General features: G+C 39.4%; 1 protein-coding gene across 4 annotated transcripts in view; it reads left to right on the forward strand.

Annotated features, from left to right (window-relative positions):
• The window catches only part of LOC126328952 (uncharacterized), a 130,011-nt gene that overhangs the window by 60,223 nt on the left and 53,566 nt on the right, over window positions 1-16,222 (forward strand). Inside the window, exon 4 of one of the 4 annotated variants that reach the window (XR_007562188.1) lies at window positions 1,245-1,335. The exons of 2 other annotated variants lie outside the window; for them this stretch is intronic. Coding sequence is in view for 1 of the 2 variants with exons in the window: in XM_049996132.1 (XP_049852089.1) it covers window positions 14,700-14,868 (169 nt within the window). In the remaining variant the exon portion in view is untranslated. Of the gene's footprint in view, window positions 1-1,244; window positions 1,336-14,682; window positions 14,869-16,222 lie in introns of those variants that run through there. One more of the 4 variants, XM_049996132.1, reaches the window with a different exon arrangement.

The following is a 16,222-nucleotide window of genomic DNA, read 5'->3' on the forward strand; positions in this document are numbered from 1 at the left end:
CACTTTCTGTCAATCTCATTTTTGAGATGTTTGTATTCCTTTTTGCATGCTTCATTTACTGCATTTTTATATTTTCTTCTTTCATCAATTTAATTCAATATATTTTCTGTTACCCAAGGATTTCCACTAGCCCTGGCCTTTTTACCTACTTGATCCTCTGCTGCATTCACAATTTGATGTCTCAAAGCTACCCATTCTTCTTCTACAGTATAAGGGTACAGAATAAGCTTACAGTATTAAAAATAAATAATTATTTGTGTATTGTCTCCTTGAAAGACGAACCAATCAGCTGAAGTGTTGGCAATAGATCCAAGGATCATGTCCCAATAATGCACAGCCCTCAAATTACTCTTGATACAGATGAGAGAGAGAGGGTTCTGAGTGACAAAATCATAAAATAGTCTTGAAGTATATTAGTTTCATTATTTTCTTTATTATTGTACTTTTCCTTATGCTGGAAATAATTGTCCACTGGATTATATAACCATGGATATTTATTACATGTTCATATACAGTTGTGCTTTCACTGTGGATATCGGAATTACACTGAAAGAAACTAACAGCTTTTTTATGATACCTGACCTATACATCCCTGAAAATACAAAGTGGTCAGGAACACTCTGAAAAGCTTGAAAGGGTGTCGCAGGGTAGGTTGTGCTGAGAAATAACTGTTAAAAAAATTATATGTTGCATTATTTCTGAGTTAATTAGCATTGAAGTTAACTAGTCCGGCCATTGTGGACATAAATTCAAGTGGCCTGCTATACACAATTAGTGTCAGGTATCCTCATAGCGCAAATGATAGCACATGAGACTGCTCAGCCTTTGGCTCAAGTTCAAACCTTTCTTGTATTACTCTCTCTTTTTCAGTTTTAGGAAACCAAATGAAGTTCACATTTGGAGACACTGTCTCTGGCAGGCTGCTTGAATTCCCACATGGAGTGGCCTAATTGGCTAACTTCAATGCTAATTAACTTGGAAACAAGGGAACATATTGAATTTTTTTCTCACTGCAACCTACCCTGCAATATCCTTACATGCTTTTCAGACTGTTTCTAATCAACCTGTGTATGTGTGCGTATTTGTGTCTGGCAAACTCTGGCCACCGCACATTGCCCAAGGAGAGGTATAAACAAATAATAATATAACACAAACAAATACTTATATTTGTGTGGGGGCATATTGTTTAAAGTGCATAAACTGTTAACATGAAATTAATAAATAATGCATTTACTCATTTATAGATGATGGGGGTATGGAAAACTCAAGGGGAAAATCCTAAATCTAACTACATAAAAATTCTGTACCCTCACACATGCCATCGCATATAAATGAGTAAGTGTGTTTTTATTTATTAAGTAATTGTAATTCAAACATTAAATATTACAATAGGATTTCTCTTTTTCATTGATATAGTTGAACACAGTTCATATTTGCATTTCTTTTTCATTAATTAAATATTCTTCTACTTAAATCATTAATATCATTGTACTTTGTTTCTTAGAAGCTGCAAGTTCAAACTGCATCAGGAAAGTAGACACAACTTTTATATTATCATTTATCTTTATTATCATTTTTATGTTTCTTTTGTAGATAAATGATCTTGTATGCATCAACAAAAACAATTCAGTGGAATCAGTTGTATTAGTTTGATAATATTTATATATATTGAAATCATCTGTTTTGACGCTGAATATACACACATTAGATGTATCACATAAAGATACTGTGGTGGAAAGCCAATAAACTCTGTTGTTGCAATATGTAAAAAGACTGTGATACGTCAGATGTGGCTTCCTCAAAGTAGGGTAGTCTTTAATATACAATGACAAGCAAGAATTTTGTATATACATATAAAATGTTATATATACAGGGTGTCCCATTTTATCTTGATCACCCTAAATAAATGTTTGTCCAGATGCAAATTACAAAATGTTTCAAGCAAATGTTCTTTAGCTGTCAGGGGGACATGAATCAGTATGATTGCCTTTGTTGTTGCTTTGTTTTTTACAAAGATATGAACAGCGGTATGACTTTTTTAAATGACACCCTGTATTTTTTATTCAGTAATTCATTTCCTCTCCCAAAGAACTATTCAAAAATGTATCACAGTGTACCATTCACAGAAACACAACATTATTAATTAAATAACTCAACATTGACTTTGAGCCCGGGATCACAAACTTGTCCACTTGCTGGTTGTCAGAAAACAAATGAAAACTAAGTAAAAACCTAACACAAAATTGACTTTGACTCTCCTGTACCATTTCCCAGGACTAGAATAATCAAAGGTGCTCAAAGTGCCATCCTTGGACACTGGTGCACTCATTGAATGAAAGAATCATTTACTATTTCCAGTATGGCCTACTGAAGAGAATCACAAGCAGGCATGATACGTTCCTGCATGTCCTCTGGAGTTGGAATATTGTGGTAGACAATGTCTTTAATGCATCCCCAAATAAAAAAGTCCAGAGGATTTATATCAGGAGACCTAGCAGGCCAAGTAACTGTTCCTCCTCGACCAATCCATCTGACAGGATACCTTCGGTTAAGAACACGACATGCGTGCAAAGCATTGTATGCTAGACATCAATCATGTTGATACCACATAAGCATTCTGGTTCTTAGCATCACTTCATCCAGAAGAGGAGGAAGAATTTGCCTGAGGAAGCTGGCATAAGCTTTGCTGTTTAGACTACCATTGATGAAACAAGCGTCAATAATTGTGGTACCAAACATCCCACACCAGAAGTTAGTTCTCCTTTGATGCTGATGTTCTACCTGTCTAAGCCATTGGGGGTTGTCGCTGCATGTTCCTTGTATTTACCTGTCCTTTGTTTGAGAAGGAACATTCATTGGTAAATAGAACATTGGAGAAGAAGTTTGGGTTGGTGATGATTTGCTGCTGTGCCCACTGACAGAACTGTACACAATTCTGGAAATCATTCCCATGCAATTCTGGATGTAGGTGTACATGGTAAGGATGGAACCGGTGACGTGTAAGAATATGATATACACTGGTTTTAGGAATGCCAGTCTGGTGTTCAAGCTGTCTTGTGCTCACATGTGGATTTATAGCAGCAGAAGCGAGAACAGTAACTTCGGCAACTTCGTCTGTGCTAGTGCTACAACGATTGCATTGTTGTGGGTTGAAACTTCCCGTTTCCTGAAGCATCATAACAAGATGAGAAAACAACCATTGGGAAGTTGGGATCTTGTCAGGATATCGCTCTCTGTACAATTCCACTGACTGCATAGCCTACCTTCAATGACAACAATAAAAGAAACGTTATGTCAGTGCAGTTTGTAGGAAGGACAGCCTTTACTGAATGTATGTGTGCCTGTTGCTGTCACTCAGCATTTCCGCTATATGGTGACTAGCAACTTTCCTTCTCTAACATGGGTACTAAATGTACCCATACAGAAAAAAACAGTATTGCAATTACTGTTCTGCTGACTTACATCAACATCTACATCTACATTGATACTCTGCAAATCACATTCAAGGTCTGGCAGAAGGTTCACAGTTCTCTATTATTCCAATCTTGTGTAGCGCACGGGAAGAATTAACACCTATGTCTTTCGTACGAGCTCTGATTTCCCTTATTTTATCATGGGGATCATTCCTCCCTATGTAGGTTGGTGTATTTTTGGATTCAGAGGAGAAAGATGGTAATTGGAATTTTGTGAGAAGATTCCATCGCAACGAGGTAATTGGAATTTTGTGAGAAGATTCCATCGCAACGAAAAAGCCTTTCTTTTAATGATTTCCACCCCAAATCCTGTATCGTCTCTGTGACACTCTCCCGCATATTTCGCGATAATACAAAATGTGCTGCCTTTCTTTGAACTTTTTCGATGAACTCTGTCAGTCCCAACTGGTAAGGACCCCACACCATACAGCAATATTCTAAAAGAGAACGAACAAGCATAATGTAGACGGTCATCTTAGTAGATCTGTTACATTTCCTAGGAGTCTTGCCAAAAAACGCAGTCTTTGGTTAGCCTTCCCCACAACATTTTCTGTGCATTCCTTCTAATTTAAGTTGTTCCTAATTGTAATTCCTAGATATATAATTAAATTTACAGTCTTCAGATTTGACTGCTTTATTGTGTAACCGCAATTTATCAGATTCCTTTTAGCACTCATGTGGATGACCTCACACTTTTCGTTATTTTGGATCAATTGCCAATTTTCACACTGTAATGTACCCTCTTTCGTCCGGGGTGAAAATCAAATATCAAGTGACAAACTTTCAATTCATTTAAATGCTATTTCAAACCCTGAGATTGTGATGATCAATTGACGACACCCTGCCAGCTTGGGTGGTCTGTATCTACAACAGATGATGTTAAGCTTAATATTTAGACAAAAGAATGATTCATCACAGAATACTAAAACTAATTAAAATACCTTACCTTTAGATGCTGAATTTGGTCTCGTTGTCTTGATTCTCGCCATGGTGCGTTCCATCCATCTAACATTGTTAATATTAGGTCCGGGTCTTTGTGTGCTAATGAAATCTGGTACTCGCTTTTTGTTTTACTATTGATTCTTCATTTTTATCAATTTAACTTTTTCACAATAATTTTCATCTTCATATCAGATACTGTTTATAGATACTCTCTATATAAGACGACAGGCTTCCTTCTGTACTCCCATCAACAGTCCACCTCACAAAACCACGCTCTCCCCACAACCGTCCAACTAACTCACTCCAACAGTCACCTTAACAATGTACGACTCTCTACCTTTCACACACGAATGTCTTTGGCTCACACTGGTGCCAACATATTCTCCAGAAATAAACAAATAAAGTTCACATTATAGAATAATATAATAAAAAAGATTTGGGCAAAATTAAATACTACATACAATAATATTAAATTTAAAAAATCATAGAAATGAAATTGGAGCAAGGGCAGATGCGACTATAAGGGTGGTATCACACTCTTCAGTAGTCCGTTACATTACAACACCATGCATACATCTTTTATAAATCGTTTTGCAACTTGTTTTGATCTTCTGATGAGTTTACTTGTTGATAAACGACAGCGTCATCTGCAGAAAACAACCTAAGACGGCTGCTCAGATTGTCTCCCAGGTCATTTTTATAAATAAGGAACAGCAAAGGGTCTATAACACTACCTTTGGGTAGTCTTTGGGTATGGGTCTTTCGTTGAGTGCACAATTGTATATGGTTGTTAAGTATGACGCTAATGCACCAGCATACTCCAAAAGGAACTTAATTGGTATACAGTCTGGACCAGAAGACTTGCTTTTATTAAGTGACTTAAGTTGCTTCACTACTCCAAGGATATCCACTTCTGTATTACTCATGTTGGCAGCTATTCTTGATTCAAATTCTGGAATATTTACTTCATCTTCTTTTGTGAACGCATTTTGGAAGGCAGTGTTTAGTATCTCCACTTTCGCAGCACTGTCTTTGATACTATCTCCATTGCTATTGCGCAGAGAAGGTATCGGTTGTGTCTTGTTGCTAGCATACTTCACATGCTATCAACATCTCTGTGGCTCTCATGCCAGGTTTCAAAACAAAGTTTGATTGTGGAAACTATTATAAGCATCTCACATTCAAGTCAGTGCTAAATTTTGAGCTTTTGTGAAAGATCGCCGATCTTGGAGATTTTGCACCTGTTTAAATTTCAAATGTTTTTTTGGTTGTTTCTGCAATGGTTTTCTGACCCATTTTGTGTACCGAGGCGTATCAGCTCCATTGTTTGTTAGTTTATTTGATATAAATCTCTCAATTGCTACCGATAATATTGCTTTGAATTCAAGCCAAATCTGGCCTACACTTACATTGTTAATTTGGAAGGAGTGGAGATTGTCTCATAGGAAGGCACCAAGTGAATTTTTTCTGCTTTTTTTGAATGGGTATATTTTTCAGTTATTTTTGGAGGATTTGGGAGGTTACAATATTCGGTCTTGCTATGACAACCCTGTGTTCATTAGTCCATGTATCTGTTTGGATGCTTGTTATTAACTCAGGATTATTTATTGCTAAGAGGTCAACTGTGTTTTCACAGCCATTTACTATTCGCATGGGCTCATGAACTAACTGCGTAAAATCATTTTCCAAGAATGCTTTTAGCACAATTTCAAATAATGTTTTATTAATACCTTCATAATTAAACATGAATTTTCGCTAACATATCTAAGGTAAATTAATGCCACCACCAACTAGAATTGTATGAGTCAGGTACGTGTTTGGTATTAAACTCGAGTTTTCTTTGAACCTTTCAGCAACTGTATCATCTGAATTGGGAGGTCGGTAAAAAGGATCCAATTATTATTTTATTCCAGTTGTCAACAATGATATCCGTCCATACTAGTTCACAGGAAGAATCTACTTCAATTTTTCGACAAACTACTTCTGACAGCAACAAACATTCCCCATAGATGAGTAGCATTCTACCTCTCTTCGTTGGTATACATTCTACTCACACAATTCTTCAACTGGCAATGGTTGACATGTGTGCATTCTACTTATGTTTACATTTGTCCTCTGTCAATCAGCATGTGGATGTGTTCTGTTATCCTGAGTACCAGCACTAAACACTGGGAGTGTCCACGTCAATGTTGTGATATGTAATTAATAAAGTTGTGTTTCAGTGAGTGGTACACTGTGATACATTTTTGAATAGGTCTTTAGGATAGAAAATGAATTATTGAATAAAAAATACAGGGTTCCATTTTAAAAAATCATACTGCTATTCATATATTTGTAAAAAAACAAAGCTACAACGAAGGCAATCATACTGATTGATGGTCCCCAGATGCCTAAAGAACATTTGCTTGAAACATTTTGTAATTTGTACCTGGACAAACAGTTATTTAGGTTGGTCAAGATAAATGGGGCACCCTGTATATAAAATATATAAATTTAAATGACCAAGCAAGAATTTACATATGAAATTCTTGCATGGTCATTGCATCTTAAAGACTTCTCTACTATGAGGAACCTGTCACATCGGGCATATCACTGTCTTTTTACATATAACAACGACATAGTTTATTGGCATTTCACCATAGTATCTTTATGTGATACATCTAATACACATCACTGCCTTAATTATTCTTTTCAAAGTAAAGTTACCCTTTGGTGCTAAGACATTAGAGTGTTCCATCTGGAAGCTACCCGAGCATTGCTCCAAACTAACCATTCATATAATCCATTCTCATTTTCACGAAGTATAGTAAAACAAAAACAAAATGTTTACCATAACCTATTTTTACATTGCTTAAGTGCTCTATATTTGTGGCTTGAACTACGAATAGGGCTGGTTAGCCAGTTATACCTCTATCTTAATTATAAATATTTTAAGTAAATCAGTGTAAGTAGTTAGCATCATACTCATACTAAGTTAGGCTAAGCTCCCCTATTAATATTACACAAATCCAACTGTCAAACAGTGGAAAATCCAGGACGGAATGTAACAGCAATTCACAGTGTGGTCTCAGCTCTCTGAGACTCCAGATGTGTGTGCAAGTTGTGTTTATGTGAGTATGTGTGAGTGCGTGTCTGTATGTGTGTCTAATGCTGACAAAGGCTTAATGGCTGAAAGCTTTAATTGTGTGAATCTTTTTATTGTGCCTGTCACCACCCAGCATCTCTACTATATGGTGAGTAGCAACTTTCCTTCTCTGGTATTGTTGCAAACCCAATTGTAGCATTTAGTAAATTCAAAGCAGTAAAATTTCCATTGTACAAAACCCATATCCATGATTATTACCATGCAGTAGACAATATTAAAAATCCTTACCAGATTTTATCATTTACTAAATCAAATCTACAAATCCCATTATAAAATCTACTGTATTCTGTATAATCTTTATTCATGATTTGTCCTTGAATAGAAACAAACATTAATTTACAGAATAATAATCTTAATGTGGGGTTTTATACTGTTAATTAAAGCATGTCTTTCATAGTGGAAGACTGAGAGGATGTCCTATTTCTTCCATCACTTAAACTGCTAACATTATCATTTCTGGTGGTCTCTCCTATCTGAGCAAATTTCAACTGGAAAACTGATATTTCTCTGTTGTTGTTGTTGCGGTCTTCAGTCCTGAGAGTGGTTTGATGCAGCTCTCCATGCTACTCTATCCTGTGCAAGCTTCTTCATCTCCCAGTACCTACTGCAACCTACATCCTTCTGAATCTGCTTAGTGTATTCATCTCTTGGTCTCTCTATACGATTTTTACCCTCCACTCTGCCCTCCAATACCAAATTGGTGATCCCTTGAAGCCTCAGAACATGTCCTACCAACCGATCCCTTCTTCTGGTCAAGTTGTGCCACAAACTTCTCTTCTCCCCAATCCTATTCAATACTTCCTCATTAGTTATGTGATCTACCCATCTAATCTTCAGCATTCTTCTGTAGCATCACATTTCGAAAGCTTCTATTCTCTTCTAGTCCAAACTATTTATTGTCCATGTTTCACTTCCATACTTGGCTACACACCATACAAATACTTTCAGAAATGACTTCCTGACACTTTAATCTATACTCGATGTTAACAAATTTCTCTACTTCAGAAACGCTTTCCTTGCCATTGCTAGACTACATTTTATATCCTCTCTACTTCGACCATAATCAGTTATTTTGCTCCCCAAATAGCAAAACTCCTTTACTACTTTAAGTGTCTCATTTCCTAATCTATTCCTAATCTCATTCTCTCAGCATCACCTGACTTAATTCGACATTCCATTATCCTTGTTTTGCTTTTGTTGATTTTCATCTTATATCCTCCTTTCAAGACACTGTCCATTCCATTCAACTGCTCTTCCAAGTCCTTTGCTGTCTCTGACAGAATTCCAATGTCATCGGCGAACCTCAAAGTTTTTATTTCTTCTCCGTGAATTTTAATACCTACTCAGAATTTTTCTTTTGTTTCCTTTACTGCTTGCTCAATATACAGATTGAATAACATCGGGGAGAGGCTACAACCCTGTCTTACTCCCTTCCTGACCACTGCTTCTCTTTCATGCCCCTTGACTCTTATAACTGCCATCTGGTTTCTGTACAAATTGAAAATAGCCTTTCGATCCCTGTATTTTACCCCTGCCACCTTCATAATTTGAAAGAGAGTATTCCAGTCAACATTGTCAAAAGCTTTCTCTAAGTCTACAAATGCTAGAAATGTAGGTTTGCCTTGCCTTAATCTTTCTTCTAAGATAAGTCGTAGGGTCAGTATTGCCTCACGTGTTCCAGTGTTTCTACGGAATCCAAACTGATCTTCCCCGAGGTCGGCTTCTACTAGTTTTTCCATTCGTTTGTAAAGAATTTGTGTTAGTATTTTGCAGCTGTGGCTTATTAAACTGATTGTTCGGTAATTTTCACATCTGTCAACACCTGCTTTCTTTGGGATTGGAATTATTATATTCTTCTTGAAGTCTGAGGGTATTTCGCCTGTTTCGAACATCTTGCTCACCAGATGGTAGAGTTTTGTCAGGACAGTCTCTCCCAAGGCTGTCACTAGTTCCAATGGAATGTTGTCTACTCCGGGGGCCTTGTTTCGACTTAGGTCTTTCAGTGCTCTGTCAAACTCTTCACGCAGTATTGTATCTCCCATTTCATCTTCATCTATATCCTCTTCCATTTCCATAATATTGTCCTCAAGTGCATCGCCCTTGTATAGACCCTCTATAAACTCCTTCCACCTTTCTGCTTTCCCTTCTTTGCTTAGATCTGGGTTTCCATCTGAGCTCTTGATATTCATGCAAGTGGTTCTCCTTTCTCCAAAGGTCTCTTTAATTTTCCTGTAGGCAGTATCTATCTTACCCCTAGTGAGATAAGCCTCTACATCCTTACATTTGTCCTCTAGCCATCCCTGCTTAGCCATTTTGTACTTCCTGTCGATCTCATTTTTGAGACGTTTGTATTCCTTTTTGCCTGCTTCATTTAGTGCATTTTTATATTTTCTCCTTTCGTCAAGTAAGTTCAATATTTTTTCTGTTACCCAAGGATTTCTACTAGCCCTCATCTTTTTACCTACTTGATCTTATGCAGCCTTCACTACTTCATCCCTCAAAGCTACCCATTGTTCTTCTACTGTATTTCTTTCCCCCATTCCTGTGCATTGTTCCCTTATGCTGTCCCAGAAACTCCGTACAGCCTCTCATTTAGTCAGTTTATCCAGGTCCCATCTCCTTAAATTCCCACCTTTTTGCAGTTTCTTTAGTTTTAATCTACAGTTCATAACCAATAGATTTTGGTCAGAGTCCACATCTGCCCCTAGAAATGTCTTACAATTTAAAACCTGGTTCCTAAATCTCTGTCTTACCATTATATAATCTATCTGATACTTTTTAGTATCTCCAGGGTTCTTCCATGTATACAACCTTCTTTCATGATTCTTAAACCAAGTGTTAGCTATGATTAAGTTGTGCTCTGTGCAAAATCTAACCAGGCGGGCATCCTCTTTCATTTCTTAGCCCCAATCCATATTCACCTACTATGTTTCCCTCTCTCCCTTTTCCCACTCTCGAATTCCAGTCACCCATGACAATTAAATTTTTTTCTCCCTTCACTATCTGAATAATTTCTTTTATTTCATCATACATTTCTTCAATTTCTTCGTCATCTGCAGAGCTAGTTGGCATATAAACTTGTACTACTGTAGTAGGTATGGGCTTCGTATCTATCTTGGCCACAATAATAATTCACTATGCTGTTTGTAGTAGCTTACGCGCATTCCTATTTTCTTATTCATTATTAAACCGACTCCTGCATTACCCCTATTTGATTTTGTGTTTATAACCCTGTAGTCACGTGACCAGAAGTCTTGTTCCTCCTTCCACCGAACTTCACTAATTCCCACTATATCTAAGTGTAACCTATCCATTTCCCTTTTTAAATTTTCTAACCTACATGCCCGATTAAGGGATCTGACATTCCACGCTCTGATCCGTAGAACGCCAGTTTTCTTTCTCCTGATAACGACGTCCTCTTGAGTAGTCCCCGCCCGGAGATCCGAATGGGGTACTATTTTACCTCCAGAATATTTTACCCAAGAGGACGCCATCATCATTAAACCATACAGTAAAGATGCATGCCCTCGGGAAAAATTACGGCCGTAGTTTCCCCTTGCTTTCAGCCGTTCGCAGTACCAGCACAGCAAAGCCGTTTTGGTTATTGTTACAAGGCCAGATCAGTCAATCATCCAGACTGTTGCCCCTGCAACTACTGAAAAGACTGCTGCCCCTCTTCAGGAACCACACGTTTGTCTGGCCTCTCAACAGATACCCCTCCATTCTGGTTGCACCTACGGTACGGCTATCTGTATCGCTGACGCACGCAAGCCTCCCCACCAACGGCAAGGTCCATGGTTCATGGGGGGGTAGTAGGAAAAAAACATTGTTTCTCTGCACAACATGCAAAGGGTACAAAAGTCATAGTAATTACCAATAAATTGGTTTTTCCCTGTAGGAAGGAAGGGTTTTTCCTTGCACAGAGGACAAAGAGTACTAAGATCATGCTACATCTAAATCTACACCTGTACTCTGTGAAACACCTTGTGATGTGTGGCAGAGGGTGCTTGATTACTTTGTGTAACACTGTCACTTTCTCCCATTTCTTTTCCAAGCAATATACACTCCTGGAAATGGAAAAAAGAACACATTGACACCGGTGTGTCAGATCCACCATACTTGCTCCGGACACTGTGAGAGGGCTGTACAAGCAATGATCACACGCACGGCACAGCGGACACACCAGGAACCGCAGTGTTGGCCGTCGAATGGCGCTAGCTGCGCAGCATTTGTGCACCACCGCCGTCAGTGTCAGCTAGTTTGCCGTGGCATACGAGCTCCATCGCAGTCTTTAACACTGGTAGCATGCCGCGACAGCGTGGACGTGAACCGTATGTGCAGTTGCCGGACTTTGAGCGAGGGCATATAGTGGGCATGCAGGAGGCCGGGTGGACGTACCACCGAATTGCTCAACACGTGGGGCGTGAGGTCTCCACAGTACATCGATGTTGTCGCCAGTGGTCGGCGGAAGGTGCACGTGCCCGTCGACCTGGGACCGGACCGTAGCGATGCACGGATGCACGCTAAGACCGTAGGATCCTACGCAGTGCCGTAGGGGACTGCACCGCCACTTTCCAGCAAATTAGGGACACTGTTGCTCCTGGGGTATCGGCGAGGACCATTCGCAACCGTCTCCATGAAGCTGGGCTACGGTCCCGCACACCGTTAGGCCGTCTTCCGCTCACGCCCCAACATCGTGCAGCCCGCCTCCAGTGTTGTTGCGACAGGCGTGAATGGAGGGACGAATGGAGACGTGTCGTCTTCAGCGATGAGAGTCGCTTCTGCCTTGGTGCCAATGATGGTTGTATGCGTGTTTGGCGCCGTGCAGGTGAGCGCCACAATCAGGACTGCATACGACCAAGGCACACAGGGCCAACACCCGGCATCATGGTGTGGGGAGCGATCTCCTACACTGGCCGTACACCTCTGGTGATCGTCGAGGGGACACTGAATAGTTCATGGTACATCTAAACCGTCATCGAACCCATCATTCTACCATTCCTAGACCGGCAAGGGAACTTGCTGTTCCAACAGGACAATGCATGTCCGCATGTATCCCGTGCCACCCAACGTGCTCTAGAAGGTGTAAGTCAACTACCCTGGCCAGCAAGATCTCCGGATGAAGTGTCGTCTCACGCGGTCTGCACATCCAGCACGAACGCTGCTCCAACTGAGGCGCCAGGTGGAAATGGCATGGCAAGCTGTTCCACAGGACTACATCCAGCATCTCTACGATCGTCTCCATGGGAGAATAGCAGCCTGCATTGCTGCGAAAGGTGGATATACACTGTACTTGTGCCGACATTGTGCATGCTCTGTTGCCTGTGACTATGTGCCTGTGGTTCTGTCAGTGTGATCATGTGATGTATCTGAACCCAGGAATGTGTCAATAAAGTTTCCCTTTCCTGGGACAATGAATTCACGGTGTTCTTATTTCAATTTCCAGGAGTGTATTTATAGGCTCTTCTGCAAATGTATGCTCTCATAACTTTAAAAATTAAGCCACACCATGATGTAGAATGTCTCTTTTGCAGCATTTGCCACTGGAGTTGGGTGATTATCTTTGTGACCCTTCCATGCTTACCATATGAACCTGTAACAAAATGTGCTGCTCTTCTTTGGATCTTCTCTATTCCCTCTATGAGTACTCTCTACTGCAGCTTCTATACTAATACACAGTATTCAAGTATTAATCAAACAAGTGTTTTGTACGTTTATTCTTTTTTGGTGGACTACAATTCCTGAACATTCTTCTAATGAAACTCTATCTTGCATGTACCTTACTCACAAATAATTTTCGGCAGTTATTCCTAAATATTTTATGGAAGTAACTGCTTCCAGCAATTGTTCTGTAGTTGTGTACTCATACAATGAAGGGTCATTTTTCTATGTATTCACAGTAAAGTACATTTGTTTACATTGATGGTCAATTGCCACTTCCTGCAACAAGTGGCAATCCTCTGCAAGTGTTTTTGTATTTCAGTATAATTTTCAACTGTCATGACTTCTCTGCATAAAGCAGCCCCATAGAACTTCTGACATTATCTACTAGGTCATTTATGTGAAGGTTGTTCAATAAGTAATGCCTCACATTTTTTTAAAAGCCAGTAATATACATAGACAAATGTCCTTGCTGGCGCTTCACATTTGATGTTTGTTCGGTGCACTGGTGAAGTACAAACTGTTGTGGAAGATGACGGAGCTGTAGTACCTCAAAATGTCATCTACGTGTGACTCACATTGCAAGCAGTGTGCTGTTATTGAATTCTTGTCTGCAGAAAAAGAAACCATGGTGAACATCCATAAACGTTCGTGTGCAGTGTATGGTGATGCTGTAGTTGATAGGAGCACAGTTGGGTGATGGATAAAGAAAATTACAGCCTCAGTAAATGCAGAAACAGAGCTCCATGATGAGCTACACTCTGGATGGCCTGTCACTGCTACTACTCCAGATATGCTGAAGACTCTGAATAAATACAAGAATCATTTTCGACATGTTTGATCGGACAAGAATCCAGCAGAAATCTTGCTCCAACATGATGATGTATGCCCACACACAAGTCTGAGAACCTGGGAACACATCGCCAAATTATGTTGGACATAATTGCCTCATCCACACTACAGTCCAGACCTGGCATCCTCAGACTTGCATTCTTTTGGGCCGCTTAAAGATTCTCTACAGGGAACTTCGGAGATGACAATAGTGTCAGTCATGCATTGAAAGCATGGTACACCTACAGGACAAGAGCTTTTACCAGCAGGGAATACATGCTCTTCCACAAAGTTGTTATACATCCATAGAATGTGATGAAGACTACGTAGGAAAATAGGAAAAGGGCAAGACATGTTGATGTATATTGTCACCAAATTCTAACTCTTAATGAGAAATATGTTCTGAGAAAAAAAAGATGTGGGCCATTACTTACTGAACGACCCTCATACATATTGTGAAAAATAATGACCTTATAACACTGCCATGGGACATGCTTGAAGGTCCTTTTTTGTCTGAAGACCTCTCCATTCACAGTTACATGCAGTGTTCAGTTTGTTAGAAACTGTTCAGTCCAATCACACAGTTGGTGTTATATTCTGACAAGCTCGTATTTTGTTCATTAGGTGGCAGTGCAGAACTGTATTGAATGCCTTCTCGAAAGTCAAGAAATATGGAATTTACCGTACAGCTTGCATCTGCTGCTTGCTGGGTCTCGTGGACGAACAGAGCAATCTGGATTTCACATGATTGTTGTGTTTGGAAGCCATGTTGCTTCCTACAGAGGAGATTTACAGTCTCCAGAAATGTCATAATATGTGAGCATAAAACAAATTCTACAACTGACTGACGTCAGAGATACATTATGAAATTGATTCATATTTTGCAACTATGCATTGGTGTTGGCGACACATGAGTATATACTATATGTGTATGTACTAGACATATGCCAGTAGGGATGCCTATCATTCTCACAGGTCACTAGGCAGTGGACCAACAATACCCACAGCCACAAAACCTCAGAGAGCATCTTGTATTATTATAGTGATGTTTTCACATGTGGTGGATAAACTTCTTGTATCCAAAATATAGATTATCTAATTGTTCAAGTCATGTCTGGCACAATAAAAACTGAACTCATTAGGTCTATTCATAAGTGAATTGCATATAGTAGTTCTGTTATCCGTAAAGTTATATGCTGAGATATTATAATTAAGTTTTCCCTGAGGCATTTAAGTCTCACCTTTATCTACGATACTGATGGAAGCTGAAAAAAATGAATTAAAATTTGCACCACAGCCAGAATTCAAACCCAGGTCTTTTTGCTTATTAGACTGAAATGCTGGCCATTACACCAGCGTAGCACTATGATCAACATTGCTGTACGAAATACACAAGTCGAATGACCACCCCACTCTTACAGGAATCGTCACCTTAGTGTGTGTAAGTAATGAGTAGATGGGCAAATATCTATTAAGAACATTATGTATGTAGATTGTGGACAGTTGGGAATGTGGATCTCATGGGAAATGTGCAAGGGATAAGTTCCTGCAGTCGTGCTGTTCATCTGTGTCCTGGATGGCTCAGATGGATAGAGCGTCTGCTGTGTAAGAAGGAGATCCTGGGTTCGAGTCCTGGTTGAGGCATACAACATCAGCTGTCCCCAACGAGGTATACCTACAACACATGTCAGCAGCTGATGGTTTCAATTAATTATCATTTATTAAGCTCCTTGTTACAAACTTTAGTACTGAACTGTCAGAAGAAACCAATGAACTCAATCAAGAAATTCATGTTTTTTATGTAAATATTGTTACTCCATGAACACACAAAACTACTGTCCAATATTCACTTCTCTGGCATGTCACCAGTCTAATCAGCAGGGAAACTTCATCTTCTTTTGTGAAGGCATTTTGGAAGGCAGTGTTTAGTATCTCCACTTTCGCAGCACTGTCTTTGATAGTATCTCCATTGCTATTGCGCAGAGAAGGTATCGGTTGTGTCTTGTTGCTAGCATACTTCACACGCTATCAACATCTCTGTGGCTCTCCTGCCAGGTTTCAAGACAAAGTTTCATTGTGGAAACTATTATAAGCATCTCGCATTTAGTCAGTGCTAAATTTTGAGCTTTTGTAAAAGATCGCTGATCTTGGAGATTTTTCATCCGTTTGA

The sequence above is a fragment of the Schistocerca gregaria genome, chromosome 1 (genome assembly GCF_023897955.1).
Source record: "Schistocerca gregaria isolate iqSchGreg1 chromosome 1, iqSchGreg1.2, whole genome shotgun sequence".
Classification (NCBI taxonomy): Eukaryota; Metazoa; Arthropoda; class Insecta; order Orthoptera; family Acrididae; genus Schistocerca; species Schistocerca gregaria.